Source organism: Callorhinus ursinus, unplaced genomic scaffold, assembly GCF_003265705.2.
Source record: "Callorhinus ursinus isolate GAN/ISIS: 27379988/994484 unplaced genomic scaffold, GSC_fseal_2.0 scaffold2, whole genome shotgun sequence".
Lineage (NCBI taxonomy): Eukaryota > Metazoa > Chordata > Mammalia > Carnivora > Otariidae > Callorhinus > Callorhinus ursinus.
This window is the reverse complement of record NW_027397064.1, coordinates 36,204,789-36,226,029: the sequence shown is the minus strand read 5'-3', so window position 1 is coordinate 36,226,029 and position 21,241 is coordinate 36,204,789. Positions and strand designations below refer to the sequence as shown.

General features: G+C 41.1%; 1 protein-coding gene across 8 annotated transcripts in view; it reads right to left on the bottom strand.

Moving 5' to 3' along the window:
- The window catches only part of ANKRD44 (ankyrin repeat domain 44), a 321,875-nt gene that overhangs the window by 196,158 nt on the left and 104,476 nt on the right, over positions 1–21,241 (bottom strand). For 7 of the 8 annotated variants that reach the window (XM_073880874.1, XM_073880849.1, XM_073880866.1 and 4 more), the window contains one exon: positions 6,417–6,500. In XM_073880874.1, coding sequence (XP_073736975.1) covers positions 6,417–6,500 — 84 coding nt within the window. Of the gene's footprint in view, positions 1–6,416; positions 6,501–17,720; positions 17,939–21,241 lie in introns of all 8 variants that reach the window. The other variant, XM_073880858.1, reaches the window with a different exon arrangement.

Here is a 21,241-nt window from a genome sequence, read left to right as displayed (position 1 = left end):
AGCAGGGGGAGGGGCAGGCAGAGGGAGAAGCAGACTTCCCGCTGAGCAGGGAGCCCGATGCAGGACTCAATCCCAGGACCCTGGGATCATGACCTGAGCGGAAAGCAGACGCTTAACCATCTGAGCCACCCAGGCGCCCCTATCAATACTTTCTGGAAAAAAAAAATTAAAAAATCAAGTAAGATACATGTAAGTGAGGGAAAACACTCAAAAATCTAGAAGCTTAAAAGGCTGTGCTAGGGGCACTCAGTCAGTCAAGCATCTGCCCTCGGTTCAGGTCATGATCTCTGGGTCCTGGAATCGAATCCTCATCATGCTTCCTACTCAGCATGCAGTCAGCTTTTCCCTCTCCCTCTGCCCCTCCCCCTGCTCATGCTCTCTCTCTCTCTCTCTTTCAAATAAATAAATTAAAAAAAATTTTTTTAATGCTGTGCTATATAGTCTGTATTCTTAATGTTCTAGGGAATTTGACAAGATAGAATCAAGCTGAGAAAAATTTAAAGGTATTAAATTTATCACTCAAGGGTCTTTAGGTAGAGCCATATTGAACCCTTCTGAGTGGATTCAAAAAATATATTCTATTTCTAAAAGAAATAGTGCAGGAACACCTGGGTGGCTCAGTCTGTTAAGAATCTGCCTTCGACTCAGGTCATGATCCCAGGGTCCTGGGATGGAGCCCTGAGCCCCGAGTTCCACTCCCTGCTCAGCAGGAAGTCTGCTTCTCCCTCTGCCCCTCACCCTGCTCATAATCTCTCTCTCTTTCAAATAAATAAATTTCAAAATTTTCCTAAATGCTGTGCTATATAGTCTGTATTCCTAATGTTCTAGGGAATCTGACAAGATAGAATCAAGCTGAGAAAAATTTAAAGAAGGTATTAAATTTATCACTCAAGGGTCTTTAGGTAGAGCCATATTGCACCCTTCTGAGTGGATTCAAAAAATATATTCTATTTTTAGAAGAAATAGTGCAAACTTCCAGTTATAAAATAAGTAAGTCATGGGGATATAGTGTCCAGCATGGTGACCATAGTTAATAATACCGTATTACATATTTGAAAGTTGCTAAGAGAATAGATCTTAAAAGTTCTCATGATAAGAAAAAAAATTTTGTAGTTATGTGAGGTGATAGAATCTGTTAACTAGACTTGTGTGATCATTTTGATATAAAGAAATAGTACAACAACCCTACACAAACACACACACAGTACAATTACAAGTTTACTATTGGTAATTTGTCTTATTTATTTTTAGAAAACTCTCGTCATACCTTGTTGGTACAGTTCTTTTTTCTCACCTGGATCTTGAGAGTAGCAGGCCACTATCACCCAAATTGATGTTTATAGTTAAAAACTAAAGCTTTAATGGTTGTCTCCCCTTTTTTCATTATAAGTTGTTTACCAATGTAAGCTTAGCTTTCACCTCAAGATTTATTCTATTGCATTCACATATCATCCCTTCATATCTTGGAATTGGAGAGTGCAAGCAAAATGCATCAATATACTTGGGCCAAATCCTACTAGGGAAAATAATAAACATTAACAGCCGGACAAAATCATTTTGTTGTATAAATTAGATGGATTAAAATAATCACTGTAAAAAAAAGTTTTGAAGCTACTGAGGACAGAATAAAATTGAATATGCACTGGGTATTGGAAGATACCAATGAATTATTGTTGATTTTCTTTGGTACGATAACGTGTGTGTGTGTGTGTGTTTGTGTGTATTCATAACTGTTAATGATACTTCAAAAAAGAAATAAATACCATGGGTATGCTATCACGTGAGACTTACAAATCTTAGAATTGTAGTCTTTCACGGCTGTTAAAAGACTTTAAACATCACCTAGTCCAGGCAGGGGAAGGAGGTTTCTATTTAAAAGCCGACTCCAATTTAATAGTGCTGTCCTAAGAAGAAATTTTGGTCTTTAAGACTCAAAGAAAAAAAACTATCATAAACCATTAGCAATGTTGGGTAAGGGTACAGGGTAGAAGAGTAATTCATGTGCCACAACTGGTCTCCTTTAGAACCACCAGTCTAGTGGTCTTCCAGGGAGTTTATTACTTGTCAAGTCAGCTCATCACTTCTTTATACAGCTCTGTCTATTAAGTTATTTCTTATATTTTGAGCTGGAAATATTTTCTGTAGCTTTCAACCACTGATACAATGGTAAGTCTAGTTCCATTTAACTTGACAACATTTGAACTATTTAAGGTAGTTCTCTTGTCCTTCTCCGGTCTAAAACATAAACTAAAACTGAAACAGTTTTTTCAACCCCTTCTCACATGGAATGGTTCCCTCCCTGTCTTCACCACTCACCAATGACAGGCACTAATTATCTCTGTCCCCATTCCAGTATGACACTGTACAACTGTCTGTTGGTGTCATGTTCCCAAAAATGACTTTATTGAGTTCAAATTTTGGTTTTCGGGATCTGTGCATTCATTTTGAATTCAGATACTCCACCTCGAGCTCCATTTGTTAGTCTGAAGTCTGATAAAGGCTTCTAAAATCTTTCTAGTTATCAACCACATGTCGGTCCATTTAAATGGATTTCTCAGAGTGTACACTGTCTTCCCACATTTCCAGGCCCAGGCATGCCACTAGCCAGAGAAACCACAAGAAGACTAAGAGTGCCCTTCCTGATTCTTCAGTGGCTCCTCAAATCCACCTATAGATTTTCAATCTTACACAGAGAACTTTCAGTCTTACAACTGAGACCTGAGGGACACTAACAAAGCCAGACACTAATGGACAATGTGTCCTCATTGGCAGAAATGAAAAATGGGCCACCACGAATTGGCTCAACATGAGTAAGAAAGCAAGGTTTAGTCATTCACTCAACATGTGCTGCAAAGGCTGAACGGGGCCACTGAGCCAAAGAGAATGAATGACATGGCCACCATGTCATTGAGCACATAGTCTCTCAAAAGTAAATAGCTCAAGTAAAGTAGTCAGTGAGATAAAGGAGCTATGGGAGGTGAGAGCAGATAGAGGTTTCTTGGGCTGGGTAGGGAGGTGGCAGAAGAGACAGCAGAAAGGAAGGGAGAATTAAGACAACTCAGTGGAGGAAACAATAGGTCTAAAAGGGCAGATGGGACGGGAACAGTGGAGAGGTGAGAAAAAAATAAATATCAATGGGTTGAAAAACTTCGCTTGATCCATAGGGTCCATGAATACTGCCGGCGGGAAATAAAGCTTGGAAAAACACCAAGAGGCAAAGCTAAATGAGATTGTTTCCCATAGCAGGATCACCTAATCAAAGGTGATATAAATATCAAAGAAGAAGCAACCCATCAAAAGACACAGGAAGGTGGGGAAGAAAAAAGAAAGCAAAAAAAAAAAAAAATCAGAACCTAGGATAAAAAGGAAAAATAAATATGGGTAAAGAAAGAAAAGCAAAGGGTGAGAAGAGAAGAAAACAGATACTGTCCTCCCGCTAACAGAAGGCACCTCTGTTATTTATTTCCCTTCCTTGACATTGAAATGTACTGGTTAGTGGCCTCTCTTCCCTCCTGAAGTGAAGCCCCAGACTTAGATTGCTAATCCTTATTTGTCTTCCATCTCCATATGCTCTTCGTTAACCATCACTTTCCCTAAACTGCCAAGCCACCCCCAGCAAGACGGTCAACATGACTGATCCAAAGAAGTACTGACAACAGAAAAGCATGACATGACGAGAACAGCTCACTGTCTCCAACATACCTGCTAAGAGAGGAGAGAATCAAATGAGGTTCTTTACACTCACCTGAGGGAAGGAAAAGGGGGATAGGAAGAGGGGGGTCAACAGAGGAGAGAGCGGAAGAAAGCACTGGGACCCCATGGAGCCACAGCATCACCGGAAGGAAGTCAGGCATTCCTTCATGCATCGCTTTTCCTCCCTCTATCCCACCCCTCCCTGCTGACGTATCCAAAAGCCACACATCCAAACTCCACAACAGCACCCATTAACTGTCAGTTTGCACATCATTCATCAGTCCCTCATGATTAAACTGGGCCCCTAATAGTGTCCTGCATTTCCCCTTTCAAAATGGCTGTCAGTATGCTTTCTCATTGTTGGCTTCTCTGCCAACTTGCAAGCTCCACGAGGGAAAGAGTGATCTTCTCACTGCTGTAGCCCTAGCACCCAACACTGGGTCCGAACTCAGTAAATTACTCTTAAATGAGTAAGACACTACACAGACAAATAAGTGTTATCACTCAAATTCCCTAAAATTCGGCAGTACCAAAACTTTGTGTGGCCAAGATTGCTAACTATTCATGTTCTCCAATCTTTAGGGACACAGCTATATGCATTTTGCAACCTCCCTTGTAGTTAGGTGTGGCGTAGGACTAAGTTCTGGTCAATGGGTTGTGTGTGCAAGTGATTATGCCACTTCCAAGACGATCCATAAAAATCCTCCTAAGCTCTCTTTCCTTGCTCCCTTTCCCCTCTGGCTGGCTGGACTGAAGATGAAGCCCTTGGGTGACCTTAGAAGCTACATGTTGATACCTGGGATCCTATGTGGAAAAGAGCCACCTCGCTAATCTGTTCACAAGAGAACTAAGCTTCTCCTGTGTTTGAGCAATTATCATTTGGGGTCTATGTGTTACTATGGTTAACCTATCTGATTCAGTAATATAGTTAGGTTACAACTGTATAAAGTTAAGCTTTCCTAACCTGTACCAGCCAGCAACCATTTGTCACTTTCCTAAGGAGAAATAAAGGCCATTCAGAGGACAGTGCAATCTTTCTCAGTATGTATGACTGAACAAAAGTTCTGTCTGCTCATAATCATCAGGAAAAGATAGTAACTAATTTTGCCTTGGGCTTGCATGGGCTTGGGCCACAGCCACAAAATAGGCTAGGCCAATTCCAGTGATGGCAGGACACCCGGGCAGTCAGCTGGCTTGCCTCAGCTCCTCTCAGAAGCCCGGGTCAGGCCCCACAGGCTCTGGACAAATGCCCAACTGCCTTCTCAAGGAGTCTGGCCCTGGCCTCATCTGTGCTTACCTTGCAAAAACATCGTAAAACACCGCCCCATTGTTTTCAGTGCCAGCTGGGGAGAAGCTGCCAAAAGCTTTTTCAAAAAGCCACACCAACCTGCACTCTGCCACAGGACGAGGGCTGCACGAAACGACTCTCCTGAATAAAGCATTCAGCCCACTGGACAGAGATCCCACCTCAGACAGAATTCATTTCCCTGTGGTAAAGCTCTTCTGCTGCTGCTGTGTTTGACCCTCTCTGTTGTTTCTACCCAACGCTAGAGATTTCAAAGACAACTCCTCTCCGCGAAGGACTAGAGCATTAAGGTAATTGACTTACATTAAGAGAATTAGTAGCGTGTACTGCATATAATTGCTTGTTCAATCTAGGTCTAGGAAACTATCAAAAGGGTAAATTATTGACTAATCCTTCACTTTTCTTCATTGCAGGTTTGTTTATTTCAAGAACTTCCTGATCCAGGGGCTCTTAATCTCCTAGGGGCCATACACCCCTTTAAGAATATGATGAAATGCCTTTACTTGTTCACAGAAAATACACATGTCCACAAGCACACACATGTACTACATATGATTCCAGGCTACACACAGGATGCCGAGTTCACCCACTGGTCCCAGGTTTATGGGGCCTCTAGGGCCGAGGTCAGCAAACTTTCCCTCCAAAGGGGCCAGAGAGTAAATATCTTTGGCTTTCTGGGCCACATACAGTTTGTTATTAATTACCACTCAACTCTGCTGCTGTAGCGGGAAAGGAGCCATGGCTGAGCTCCAACAGAATTTCATTTATTGACATTGATATCTGAATGTCAAGTAACTGTCATGTGTCACAAAATATCATTCTTCTTTTCATTTTTTCCCCAGCCATTTAAAAAAATGAAAACCATTCTTAGCTGGTAGCCTGTACAAAAACAGGTGACAGACCACAGTTTGTCAACCCCTACTGTAGGGCAGAGGTTCTAGGTGCAAAAATAGTACATCTTTATTTTTACTAACTTCCGATGGGAATTTCACATTTCCTTCCATTATGAAGGTAGGCAGCCAATCTCAGTAGTGTCACCGGTAATTGTCACTTGGTCACCTGCGGAAATCACAGGTTTGCTCCTACCCCACTAGCATGGTCACAGATAACACAAGATATTGACCATGCTCATCACTATTCTTCAGTTACTCTCATTATTAGATCTTCTGCCGTACCTTGCTATTTAAATGTGCTAATAGAGAAGCACATGTATTATTCTATCACAGATTTGATATTTAATATTTTGATAACTGTATTTATGTATGATTGATTTCCATTCTAACCATATATATTTTATTTTGTGGATTTGAAAACAGAATTCTGAGAAGCAGTCCAGAGCTTTCACCAGATACCAGAGAGGACCATGGTACAGAAAGGTTAAGAGGGCCTGAGCAGGCAAAACCATAGCATCACCTACCAGAGCATTCACATCTTCTGTTTTGTGGATGAGCATCCGTATCTCCTCTGGATCACCGCTGAAGATTGCTTGGACCAGTGGTGGCTGTAAACACAGGAGAATTTGAATTACAACTATAATTAAATACATTTGATTGTATTCAGATGCAGATGGCTACAAGATTTGTTCCCCAAAAGTTTATTCAACAATTATCAATTGGCAAACAAAGATGAATGTGGCTCAGACTCACCCTCACTAGAGGTCTAGTGGGGGAAATATTTGCATAAAGAAATAACTGTAACACAATTTGAAAGCCATAACAGAGAGTCATATCTAGACTGAGGCTATGAGTATGACATAAAAATTACCCATAAGTGAAGACATCCTTGAAGCACCCTTAAGTTTCCCATCAAGGAAATTACCAAATTTGCCATTTTAAGCAGAGAGTCTCCATTGTTCCCAACCTCTCGTTAGACGGTGTATCCTGGTACCCCCAGACAATTCCACTTCTAGAGAATGTTAGTGGCCAAGTTTCTGGCCTCCTGAACATTTCTTTGTCAATGTTTGGAAAGCCCTTGAAATCATTCTCAAACGCTTCCCATAGCTTTAGCCAACACTAAAGGCACTGAGTGTTTCCGAAGTGATTACATCCCACTGTCCATACACAGTAAGTAGTGTAATGGTGGGGTGGGGATCATGAAGGGGGATACTAGTAGCAATTATTATTGAACTTACCTACATTACACAAGACCCAAAAGAGAGTAAAAGGATTTATAAAGTGCGATGGAAACACAGCTGAAAGAGAAACTAGCTCTGCTTGGAGGGTAGGTAGGGTGAGGAGAAGAGTGTATCTAGAAAAGCTTCATGGGAGGCACTTTAAAGAATGAGTATGAGTTTACAAACAGGGAAGGAAAGGCATTCTAGGCACAGGGATCAGGGTGTGCAAAGGTGTGGACATGCAAAAAAACCTGGTATCTTAGAAATGTTGCCATCAACCTGGTGACCAGAGTGTGCGGTAAAAGAGGAAAAGTGGTAGGCTCTGGGGTTGATGTTGGGCTTGCTCCACATGGTGAAGAACCCTGTTCAAAGCCAGCTCCACCACTTGCCAGCTACGTGCTGAGCCCACTTCCCATGTGTAATCTGGGGGTGAGCATGATCTTTGCTGCTCAAGCCCTCATCGGATTGCTATTAGGAACAAGTGAGATAATACATGGGAAAACCCTCTGTAACCGTACAACCCGACACAAATAACAGATACTTTTATTAAGAAATGCTTAACACTGCTAATGTAGAATTCGACAATTTTTTTTCAAACTTTAAAAACTTCAGCAATTACACGTACAACACACACTCACACCTTCTAGAAATACTTTACAGTAGTTCTTTCTTTCTTTTTTCTTTTTCTTTTTCTTTTTTTTTTTTTTTTTTTTTTTGGTAGAGATAGAGTGTGAGGAGCAGAGGGAGAGAGAGAATCTTAAGTAGACTTCACACCTAGCGTGGAGCCCAATGCGGGGCTCAATCTCATGACCCTGAGATCATGACCTGAGACAAAATCAAGAGTCAGACACTCAACTGACCGAACCACCCAGGCACGCCCTTTACAGCAGTTCTAGTCAGCAATCAGATGACAGCAGTTTCCCAGACGTGTCTGACCAGAAGAATCACCTGAGATGCTTGTTAAAACAATGTTCCAACATCCCTTTCCTGGAGATTCTGAATTAGTCTATCTGGGGCGGGGCTTGTGAATCTATTTTTAATAAATGCTCACTTAACTCTTGGAACACTGGCCTAAGGTGAAACCATCAGTATCACCTGCCTCAATGTCTCCCAGTGCTATCCATACGAGAATCCCAGTCCCCATTATGCCTATAAATTTTTTCTCTTTTTTACCCTCCTGTTGCCTTTCCTACAGGTTCTGATGGTGTTTCTTGCTATCTGAGGCTACCAATATAAGTACTGTCAGTAGAATATAAGACTCCTTGAGGGAACATTATATTAAAAATGTTAAGTTGCAGGGGCACCTGGGTGGCTCGGTCGGTTAAGCATCTGACTCTTAATTTTGGCTCAGGTCACGATCTCAGGGTTGTGAGATCGAACCCTCCATCAGGCTCCACCCTGGGCATCAAACCTGCTTAAGATTCTCTCTCTCCCTCTGCGCCCCCACCCCCACTCTCTCTCTCTCTCTCTAAAGACAAATAAATGAAATACAAAATAAAAATGTTAAGTTGCAGATAAATATTTTAATGTGCCAGGAATTTTTTTGCAGTTTTCCCCCTGCCACAAAAGTTTCTAGCAAATGGACAGATAGATATATCTTTCTTTTGTCCCAAATGCTCTCAATTTTACCCTCTTGCCAAGGTGTATGATTCAAAGATAGTGTCTCAAATTGCCAACAGTTAAGTAGCTGGAAAGGAGCCTTGAAAAGAAAGCAAGTTTTCTACTAGTTTGGTGTCAGCTGGTTGATCTGCCTAAAGACAAGAAGATCTTCCACATGCTTCTGACTACCTGCTAAAACCAAGTCTCTGGGTTATCTGCCCCATGGCAAGGACCATATTTCATAAAAATAAAAAAAAAAAAACAGAATCAGACACAAAGTCAGGATTTTAACAAAAATATGAAAACTTGTTTATCTGTTCCATAATCCTCCATCTGCTTTGCTCATGACCAAATGCTTGTGTGTACTTTTCTGCCTTTTTGAACCTGAAGAGAAAACAACAAACCCAACAGCCATATGACTTAGATGACAAGCAGGGGCAGAGTCTGACGAGACTTAATCATTTGGGGTCTACGTGTTAAATGAACAGAGATCAATTAACAGTTGAGAACTTAACACTGCTAATGTAGAATCTGACAATTTTTTTCAAACTTTAGTTTCCTTTAAGTGACCAATAATTCATGTGTCACTAGTTGGTCACTTCAAGGAAACACAGCTAGTTAAGCAAAGCCTCTCGTCACTCATTAGTATAAGGAACACATACAGATATTCTGTTGCTTTAGCTCTCACATTTCTCAAGAAAGACAAGGGTTCTAAGCTATGGCTGGAATGTTCTCAAGGAGAGCCACCCTCTCAAGGCTGCCAGACAAGGATGCCAACACAGTCCTTCAGCAGGGAGCTTCCCAAATACCTCCACGCCCAGTCACTGAGACTATTTTGAAGGGTATCATCGAAACCCAGAATGGCGTGCACACGTGCCCAACACCTCTGGGCCTAGCTCTGCTAAAAGCTGCTTTACAGAGTAGTGTCAATGCAGAGAATTTCCAGCATCCATTGGGAAGAAGCCATTCTTCCAATCCTGCAGTCACATCTATACACACATATACCCACCTGTACGTGCATTTTCACCTACACATACATAACTGTATCGACACTCATGCATGTATACACAGAGATACACATTGATTCACACAAAAATCCCTCACACTCCCTGGAGAGAGAAAAGTGTCAGTTCTCCAAAGCGTAGAGTCTTGCTAGGCGGAGACCTCTAGCCCCAGAGGGGCTGGGTCACCACCATGACAACGTCACTGTCTTCACAACTGTGAATCCAAGCATCATGGGATTCTAAATCAGGACTTCACAGATACATGCTTTGCTAGACAGATGCTGTGTGTTTGCTTAGATGTAATTCTTGAACTAAATTACTGTGACTCTTTAGCAAGTCATATTTTAAAAAAAACACACATTATGGGTGTTTCTTTTTTTTTCTCCACCCTCCCAAATAAAACATACCTAGAGAGCACTTTGGCATTCCTTTTTGTTGGGATTTTAATCCAATCTTGCTGTTTTATTTTTCCCTAAATACTTACCCTGAGAATAAATATTTGGGAAAAAAAGATACATCTAAATACTGCCTTCATTACATGATTTTAAGAAAGGGGGAATATTCTAATTATGATATTCTTGCTCATAAGCGTCAAGTACTTATACTCCGTTGACCATTAATTTGACAACCACTATATCTACCAGAGAGTTTGCCTTGACCTTGATAAGGCTTAGAAGCAAAGTCTCACCTGCAAACGAACAGAGTCCTAAGCCTTGGTATGTACAGGTATTTCTTTATGAAGTTTCACACACTTCAACGCTAGCTTATACAAAATATTAGTGCTCTGTGTGCATTAGGGTACAAAGTTGAATAAATACAAACTTATAACAAGGTTCAAAGTTGGGAAAGACAAATACTGGCAGGAAAAAAAAGGGGGGATTACAATACCATGAAACCACTGGTAGGTTATCATAACCTAAAGAAACTGAAATTCTTAAGAGAGGTATGCAATAAGTTCAGCATCAATTACTAAAATTCCCTTAGCATGCTTAGCAAGTATAAACGGGAAATGATTGCCATGTACTGTGGATATTGGCACAGTCCCTCAAATAGATTCAGAGGGCAGAACATACTTCCTGGACCTACTTGACCAATGGCACAAGTGGGATTCAATATTCAGATGGGACCTGTCCTCGACCTCTAACATCACTAACTATTCATACCCCACCGTCTCTTCCAGGAGTGTTGACAGCTGCCTTCTAGAGGTGACCGTCTGCCAGGCTGATGACATTGGATCCCACTAAGACAGAAGTGCAGAGTAGAAAGGCCCCTGGAATTTAGCAGCCATTATAAATCACGCAGCTAATCTTGCCAACACTAGGAACTGAAAATTCATCACCAAAAGCCACTTTCTCTACCCACATCCCCCACCAGCCCCTCCAATGCAATATTTTTTTTATTTTATTGTCAGTCTTTGAAAATAAAATGGGAAAACATCTGGTTTCCAAAAATAAGACATTGCATCAAATGTGTATTGATACAGTATTCCTAAACTTTGAAGTAGAGTTACAACTCCACTAGGGGGAGCAAGATGGTTAATTTCTTACCTGGGAGATAAGAGTAACTGTTCAGGTTGTGTAATTAAGACAAGGAAGCTGGAAGATCCACTTTGTCAAGACCTAAAAGAACTCAAACTTCTGAGAGAGTTCTTGGTAATAAATATGTATGTACCCCCCCCTCAAAAAACAGCTTTTCTATTGATCCCCAAGGGTCCATGTTTTTAGGAAATAAGAATAAATACAATCTAAAACTCAGGTGTTAAAGTATCATTTTCATCACTTACACAACTGAATTCAACTAATCCTTTAATTACACTTTTAAAAAAGTGCTACTTGTGGCATCAGACAAGCCATTAGTTTAAGAGTAAAGCCCATGATGGGTTTCATGGAGAGAGCGCAGCTAGTTTAGAGTAGCTACTCCATCTTGCAGTGAGGTTGTGGGTTCCCCCTCCAAATCCCCTAATGAAACCACCAATTTGATTTTTGCTAAAACCTTGTATAGTGTACTTCACATTCCCTTTCTTGGAGCTGCATGTTCTTTACTAATACACTGGCTTTGGAAGACCAGTGGAGCGATAGAAGCCAACGCTGAACATCTGTGTCCTACGGTCAACGGTCAGAAGCCTGGGAAGATGATGCTCCAGCATTTCGATACAAATTCCTGGCATGCTGCCTGTCCTTTTTTTGGTTAGATTGGGTAATTAAAGATTCCACATCTGAAAGAAAATATCTTGCATTCTAATTAGGAGTGGGTGTTGGGAAATAATCAATAGCCAAGAAGAAAAAGTAATATTCTTAAACATCTGCCCATAGTTGAGTATTCTGAGCACAGTATGTCATTAAAGCAAGACAGGAGCATGTTATTAGAAGCTAATAGTTGATGCAGTAATACTCTAGCCATATGAAGCCATCAACTTATATGAACATGCTGAAACACTTCATTAGGGAACAACTGGTTTTTGTATGAGGCAGCACTTGCATTTTTACAAAAGGATAATAAAAATTTGTTCGAGTCACTAGGTTTAATGGACCAAACTTGTTAGCTCTATTCATGTGGGTCCTGCTGTGTGATCTGCTGAAAGGGTGCTATCAAGTGCTTCCTGATTATAGATCACTCTTTATTTGGGAAGAAGTTCACTCTATCACAGGAAGATAATGATGATCAGAAAGCAAAAGCTGTTTCCCTTAAGAACTGTACAAAATATACTGAGTCCCCATAAACACTTTTTTTTTAATGCAGGACTATATACATGCTGAGTAAATGTCTGAAACATTTTCAATTATTTGCAATTATTATTAAAAACCAAAGCACAAAATTTCAAGTATCAGTAACAGCCTCTATGTAGCTATCTATTAAGTCTACACTTATACCCTATTCTTATGAGAAAAGAACAACTATTTTTAGTCAGAAAATGAAAAAATTAATTATCTAACCTTTTCCAAAATGAAAATAGGATATGGAAATGAAATAGCAGGAGGTATGGGGGCGCCTGTGTGGCTCAGTCGTTAGGCATCTGCCTTCAGCTCAGGTCATGGTCCCAGGGTCCTGGGATCGAGCCCCGCATCGGGCTCCTTGCTCAGTGGGGAGTCTGTTTCTCCCTCTCCCACTCCCCCTGCTTGTGTTCCCTCTCCCATTGTGTCTCTCTCTGTCAAATAAATAAATAAAATATTTTTTAAAAAGTGATAGCAGGAGGTATGGACTATGAGATAGTTATTCAGAGACTAATGATCCAGTCTTTAAAACATCCATCCTTTGGGCGCCTGGGTGGCTCAGTCAGTTAAGCAGCTGCCTTTGGCTGAAGTCATGATCCCAGGGTCCTGGGATGGAGCCCCTCATCAGGCTCCCGGCTCAGCGGGGAGCCTGCTTCTCCCTTTCCCCTCTGCAGCTCCCCCTGCTTGAGCTCTCTCTCTCTCTTTCTCTGTCAAATAAATAAAATCTTTAAAAAAAAATCCATCATTTGTTGCACTTTCCTTTCCTGATATCCTCCATGGCTATTTCTCTACCCTTTAATACTGCTGACTAGCACCTTCCCCAGAGGATAGCTGGCCCAAGGCAAAAAGAAACCCAGGCATGCCAACTTCACTACTAGTCACCAGTCAGTCGCCAAAGATTAAGTAAAAGGAAATGATAAACAGCAGTACCAGTTAAATTGAAATCTGGAGGCAATGTTGATTTTTACTGACCTGAGATCTCACTCTCTTTTTCTTCCACAGCAGGGAGACTGACATATGATAGCAGACCGACCTGGAATTAAATCCCAGCCATAGTTTCCTCATCTATTAAATGGGGTTGTTAGAGCCATTTCACAGGATGTGTTTAAGAAATGGCCTAACATATGCAGGCACCTTGTGTGCAACTCAATAAAAACAGTAATTGTGTTGACTTTGAATCAACACCCTCAAAGACTTTCACAGACAAGTACGTTTATGTTCATCCTACAAAAGGAGAAATAAGGGATCTGGAGAGATTTTTCCAAAAAATTACAGAGCAAATAAACTGAGTTAAGGATCATAAGCCATTCAACACCACCTCTAAAGCAGAGAGGCCCATCATCCTGGGAGAGAAGATTTCACAGGCAGGAGAGCAAAAATCAAGCTGAGCCTGACTTGGTCTTCGTTACACTGGGCAACCTCAAAAATGTCATACAACCTCTCTGTACTCAGGGGTCTAATCTACTGTACCAAAATAATAGCAACTCACCTGAAAAATGCACCATCTCCCTTTGACTGATCAAAGGGTGCCACATACTCACGTCCACTGGATGGGACATGAAATCATAATTTTACTATTCACAGTTACCATAAACACATCCAGTTATACTTTTCCTTTATGACCTCTTGATGCTCAAAAAGATTGATCTCCTGGTTGGAGCTATGAGGAGGGGGTAGGATGATTTACCTGCTAGTGGCAAAGCTGAGACTAGAATTTCGTTTTCCTGATTCTCCTGGTTCATCGCTTTCTTTCACATGTCATCTTCATGTAAGATATATAATATGACACAATATAATAGAATGAATAGATAATAAATATATGTAATACAGGATTAGAAATTCAGCCTCAGTTTCAACGTACTTCCTGTAGAGAAATATTGTATACTTTATGACTCACTAAGGAAAGATAATCACCATACAGATATATTCTCTACATATTTGTGTGTATATTAATTAACACCTTATATGTGTGCATACACAGTGACTATATATGGGTATTTCTAGATATCGTTACTCTCAACAAAGTAACTAACAATAAAACAATCTTGCCACAAGATGCAAAACAAAGAGGTACAAAATATTTTAAAGTAAGCGCTCAGTGCCGGTTGGAGTTAGAAATATGGAAAAGATAGGTGTTAACCTAGATTTTGAAGAGTAGGACTGGAGTAAACCTTTCATGTTGAGGAACAGCCAATGAAGAGGTTAGAAAAGTAAATAACTGGGTGGAGGGAGCATCATGCCAGCAGGAGGAGTTTTAACCCAATCTTGTGGGCAAACAGGAACTGGAGTCTTGAGCAAGAGGGCGGCACAGAGTTTTTGCAAACATTTAATCCATCCACAATGTGCGCCAAGCATCGGAGAAGAGAAGGGAGCTAGAGAACCCAGTGAGAAGACAATTGCCACAATCCAAGGCATCACAGGAAAGAACTTTCCAATCTTCCCACATTTCAGGCTCTCTGATTGCTACTTACAGGGCCATGTTGGAAACAACCGTTACTGTTGTCAGCTCTTTGATGCCGCTCTATTCCTGGATGCAGGTTTGGCTCAGCATCTTGGCCACTTTCCTTCACTCTTTATATATAGCCCAAATCTCCTGCCCCCGAGACACTAATGTTTCCAGGTGAAATTGAGGTTACTTCCTTTAGTTCCTGGAACGCTTCCATTTTTCCCCCACAGAACCTCGGTTGAAGTCAGTTCTGTTTTGTCAGACTTGTCATTTGATCCCTGAATTTAAATCATAGAATTTCAAAAATAGGCCACATCCATAAAGAGAAAAGCAAAGCAAAACAAGGCAGACATACTCTGCCAAATGCCATATTTTTATTGGGATCTGCTGCCAACTACCCACATCTTTTTTCACTCTGTCTAGTTTCAAATGACTTGAGATCAAATCAAAACTTTAGCTAAGTTAATTAAATAGTGTTTGGGAGTTAACTTTTAAAGAAAGTTAATTTAAACAAGAGCACAATGGATCCAAGAGGTCAGTTAATAGAGAATATTTAAATCAGTGTAATTTTAGTTAAAAAAAAAAGAACAATACATTTCTACAAGAGTTTCCTGTTTTGAAAAACTGTTAACAGAGGTTTTATTTCCTATCTTAGTTTTGGTTACATTCTTTGTATAACTATGTCTTCTAACACGTTGAATTCATGCAGTTTCAAATATGAAAGGTGATTTGATAATGTTAATCAATATAAGCCATTCTAGTGATTTCTGTGGGAAAAAAATTATACAGCCAGATGATTTTCAGGGTAATATGTGTATTAAGTGTAATTACTTTGTTCGGATACAGAAAGTGGTTCTCAGTTTAGAATGCATCATGCAACACAACTTTTTATTAATATCTGGTTTGTATCTCCCTTGCCATAATATAGGCAACAATAAAATAGTATTCCCAAAGAAAAGGATATGATAGAAAATGATTTATTTCTATAGTAATATTTTATTATGATCTAGAGTAATTATAATTTTTGAGGAGTATTAGAAATTGGAACCTAAGCAAAGCAATTTAAAAATAACAACAACAAAATCAATGTGTAGAAATGAAAGGCACTCACCAGGAAGGTGGCAACTTCTTGCTATATTTGAGAGGGATGGACTTACCATATATGAGATATACAGATTAAAACAATCACATGAAGTCATTCATGATTCACGCAAACTCCAAGTTAGGTCTGTCTGAAATTTGTTAGATCCTGGATTCTTTCAAAAGCCACTTTTTGCCCAACCAAGTCATTCCAAAGCCCATGAGAACTTCCCCCTTAAACTTTCTACTTCCTCTCTGTAGTGCTTTTTCTTTGAATTCCATATGCATTCCTTAGAAAGGGAGAAAGCAGTCACACTCCACCACCTCTCCACAGGGAGCCAGGTGGAGGATCAGGGACATATATGAAACTGAGTCACCTTCCTGGCCCCAGCTGTTTAAACCATTCTCGAAGGCAGGGCATTGACCAGGACCATTAGTCTCTGCCTGAGATGCCTGGAGGGTCCCCTTGTGCCTACAAAACCAGGAAGGTCATAGGATGCAAATCCATCAGGGATTCTCTCCATTTCCCTATCCAATGTCCTGGCAAGGGTTCAGTAACAGATGTCAAAGGGAAATGATAAGACAACAGGAAGAGAGGAGTCCAGAAGACTGAAAAACATTAGATAACGAAAATGGGAAATTTTGCCAAAAAATAAAAAAGGATGGTCACATATTTCCTTGCAGAAACACCAATACAGTTCGTATTTCCTTTACTTCTCTACATAGCACCCTGCCAAAAAGAGATGAAAGATACGGGTTTTTTTTTTAACTTAATCTGGTGTATTTCAGATATTTGCCATATTCAATTCAATCCAATAAAGACTGATGAAACCTAAGAAATCTACTAAGCTTAAGAAATTCAGACACTGAGGGGCGCCTGGGTGGCTCAGTCGTTAAGCGTCTGCCTTCGGCTCAGGTCATGATCCCAGGGTCCTGGGATCGAGCCCCACAGCGGGCTCCCTGCTCGGCGGGAAGCCTGCTTCTCCCTCTCCCACTCCCCCTGCTTGTGTTCCCTCTCTCACTGTGTCTCTCTCTGTCAAATAAATAAATAAAATCTTTAAAAAAAAAAAAAGAAATTCAGACACTGAGATGGTATAGTCAGCCCCTCTGTTGAAGGCGTTACCAAGGTGTAGGAGGAAGTATACGAGCATACACAACTTGGGTGTAAGGTAAAGAGCACAGAAGCACATGAAGAAGGGAGAGCGATCACATCTGGTCTACTGGAAGATGTAGTCTTTGAAATGAATACTGAACATTAGAGAGGATTTCAACAGGTAGAAATGGACAGAATGGGAAGTGGGTGGTCCTACCTCAGAAGAATGTGAACAGATGCTGGGAAGACTGAGCATGCACAGAGAACAGTTTCATTCGGCTGGAACATGAGACGAGTGAGGTAAGCTGAGCAGCAGACATGGGTCATATTACAGAAGGCTTTGAATGCCAGGCTAAGAAATTGGGACCCTCTTCTATAGCACTGGGGAATCATGCATGGTTTTTGAGCAGGAGAGTGACCTATGTGGTGTGCTTTGGAACAATCTCTGGAAATGAATGATGAGCTGGAAGAAAAGACTAGAGTGAGACAAAAAGTTAGGTGATTTCAACAACAGTCTAGGCGAGAGGTCTGGGGATGGAGTGCCCCTCCGTGGTGAGAGAAGCGTTCTGCTGGTAGCCAAGATGTAGATCTAAAAGGTAAATGACTCTCCCCACCATTAAGTCAGCAAGAGCTAGCCACTCAGGCATGGCTGCCTCCACTCAGAAAGACTCTCACCAGCTTCCACTGCGGGATGCAGGGCTCTGTGGAGCAGAGCCACCTCAACCATCAGCTGAGGAGCACCGGAAGTTCTGCAGTATTTGCTCTCTTGACTTTTCCACTTACGCAAGCCCCTCCAGCTGCTTACGAGGTTCTGTTCAGCTCTGGGACAGGAAGCTCCTAGGGCTCTGAAGTCAGTTAGCATCTCGCATCTGTACAACCTGCCGCTGCTCTCCCTAGGTTTGGGTAAAAAGAAAACTTACCTTCATGTCATAAGCTGAGGACAAAAATTAACTCAAGTATTGTGCTATCTTTATTTACTAATTCTAAAGTTTAGATAAGAGATAAAACTCACTTTTTTTTCCCCCAATCATACCAAGTTTGGAAAGTAGAAAGAAGTATTCAGGGGCAAGGGACTTTCTAATGCACAAAAACCTCTACCATTTTCTCTTTCTCTTCTATTTGCTGGGCTTTAATCTTAGTAGTTGTCCTATTGCAGTAAGGCAAAGACAAGGAAAAGAAAAAACTTAATAACGTTTCCTACCACCAATGTTCACAGCCTAATGTGTATCCCTCCACTTCTCTCCCCATGTTCCTGCTGATACATAAAAATATAGATTTAGATGGAGGAGGTTACAATGTTATCACAAAAGTGGGATTTACTCTTTCACTTTCTTGCTGTTTGTAAAAACAGTAACCATACTGAGGACATCCCCCAGATCAAGAGTTACGGGATTAACACATTTCTTTTCATTGCTATATAATACTCCATAACATGGATATATCACAATATATTTAATTATGCCCCTTTGGATGAACATGCCTGTTGTTTCTAGTTTGCGCTGCAACGAACAAGCCTCTATCAGGATCTACCCTGGCCAGTGCATTTCACAGAAAAGTGCTACCAGAGCTGAAGGCATTTTCTGAATGCCTACTATATGCTATTTTTATAAAATATACAAAAGAAATGTGTGACATAGTCCCTTCCTCAGAGAGTGCCAAATATAGCTGGGGAAATAAGCCTAACCCACACAAAACAATTAAACTGTGTAACACAGGACTGAACCACATCCCAAGCACTTCACGCAAATGGGCGCCAAGTTTTCCCTCTGCACAGTGACAGACCAGAGAGATGGCTCAGAGGTCCTGTGAGCCTTACCATTCTAGGGGCCTTCTCTGATTCAGGAAAAAGTGGAAACAAGAAGAGCTAAGTCAGTTGAACAAGGCCTGAGAATGGTTTAGATCAAGAACAAAAAAAATTGTCTTCTGGAGTGACAAATGAGCCATATATATGATTTTAGACACGTATATGCTCAGGAGAATGACAATAAGCAGCTCCTTCTCTAAGTCACTGCATTTCCAAACAGCTTCTCCTATATTCTTCCCACCCCCACCCAGCCTCCGCAGAGAAAGACCTAAAAGAATCACAAGCTTAACTGCCTCGAGCATTACACTTATGCTGATTTAAAATGCGCTACTTGCAGCCAGCATAAACTTCTACATTCTCTCCAAATCTCTTCCCTCCCTGTCCTTCCCATGCCCTACCCTAACCCTGCCAACACACACACACTCACACACACCCTCACACTCACACATACACATACCCCACCTTGTTCTGTGCCCTTTAAACAATAGCAGTCATTTACACTGTTCCTGTCCATCTGGAAAATAACATGAACAACATGAAAAGTAATAATGAAGTTTAAGTGATTATAATCCAACCAAAATCTGAAACTCTGTTAAAAGCATTGGTATTGATAAACCAGCCACTACAGCGCTAGTCTTCCACTCTGTGTTGCAATGCTATGTTTGCAACTCACCAAGTCCACTGAAATAAAACCATATTTAATAACATGTTTTAAATTTCATCATACTGGTAAATAAGACTTGAGAGCTCAGTGTTTATGCCAGATAAGTATTATGCCTTGATAGTGTATCTAAGTAGCTCTATGAGAAAGTTCTGAAAATGAATTAGGCATAAGAAAAGGAATGTGTTTTTAATCTCAAAGACTCGAGATTTAAAAGTTGCATGTCATTTTTAACTGAGGCGGTGCCACAAGGAAGTCTATGATTCTTCTTTTCACCAAATTTAATCAGGAAAAAAACCCACAGATGGGTCCAGGTGATGGTTAAGCTCACTCTGTGAGAACAGCAAGGCCACCAAGCATGTTTCTGGTCTAAAATTAGCTTTCCATGTATTTTTTAAACTTTAGGAAAACAAGATTTACTCCCAGGATGTTAACTTCAAGGCCAAGTTCAAAGACATAATCTTGATAGTCATATTGCAGAAAATCAGAGTTTTTAATAAGAAGAGGGAATTACTGACTTCCAATAGAACCTAATTTGCTGCGGGGCGCCTGGGTGGCTCCGTTGGTTAGGCATCTCCCTTCGGCTCAGGTAATGATCCCAGGGTCCTGGGATCGAGCCCCACATCAGGGTCCCTGCTCAACGGGAAGCCTGCTTCTCCCTCTGCCTCTGCCCCTTCTCCCCGCTCGTGCTCTCTTTCTCTCTCTCTCTCTTTAACAAACAAACAAACAAACAAACAAATAAATAAAACCTAATTTGCTGTGTGTTTTTATTTAGCAGTAGGGGAAAAAAAAACAAAAAACAAAACCTCAACCTCTGTTGCACCAGTCCAACCACAAAGGCAACTGAGGTGTGAGACTGGGTATTGGGGAGATAGTCAGGGTCCAGATGCCTCCTGTCACCTCACTGAACATAAATGAGGTGGCTCCACACTCCCTTCTCCTCACCAACCTCCTTGTGACATCAGGTAAATGGTATGGAGACTCCACTAGTGCCTTTGCAGGTCAAATCTAGATTTAGGAATCTGCAACACACACCTAACATCAAAGCACTTAGCAACCGTTACCCAGTCAATACACAACATTCCAGCGGTTTAAAATGCAAAATAAGATCATGGTTCCTTTGAGATCGTGGTCCCATTGTCCTGACTAAGGGGAACTTTTGGCTGCCCTTCCTCCTCCCAAGGATAGAACTGGGGGCTTGGCCAAAGGCAGTAAAACCAGGGTCTCATGGGACAGAAACAGCCTGCCTAGACGTGTTGAGACCTGTTCTCTCTTCTAGAGTGCTCTGAGTTCAACTGGCATGCGCAACTACGTTTCTCCTCTTGAGTCATGACCAATCAAAAACATCAAAACAAGTCCAATGAGGGAAGTGGAGAGAAATGATCTGAGGAGCCATAACACTTGGGTTTATTCTAGCCTTGATGAGTCGGTGTTAGACAGCCACGGCAAGTAACAAAGCTAGCAGAAACCTGTTTCCTCACCAGAAAAGATGAGTTCAAAACTACCAACTCCCTGAGGACAAGAAGGGGAAGACCAGATTTTATGAGGAAAAAACCCACCAATGGGTCCAGGCGATAGTAAGCTCAGCCTATGAGAGCAGCAGTGTCACCAACCATGTTGCCCACAGCAGGGGAAAGAGCAGGACCAATCCACTTGAAACTGGTCAGAATATTGGGATAATCACTAGTATGCAGTTTTAAAGTATCTTTTTTTTTTTTTTTTTTTGGAAGA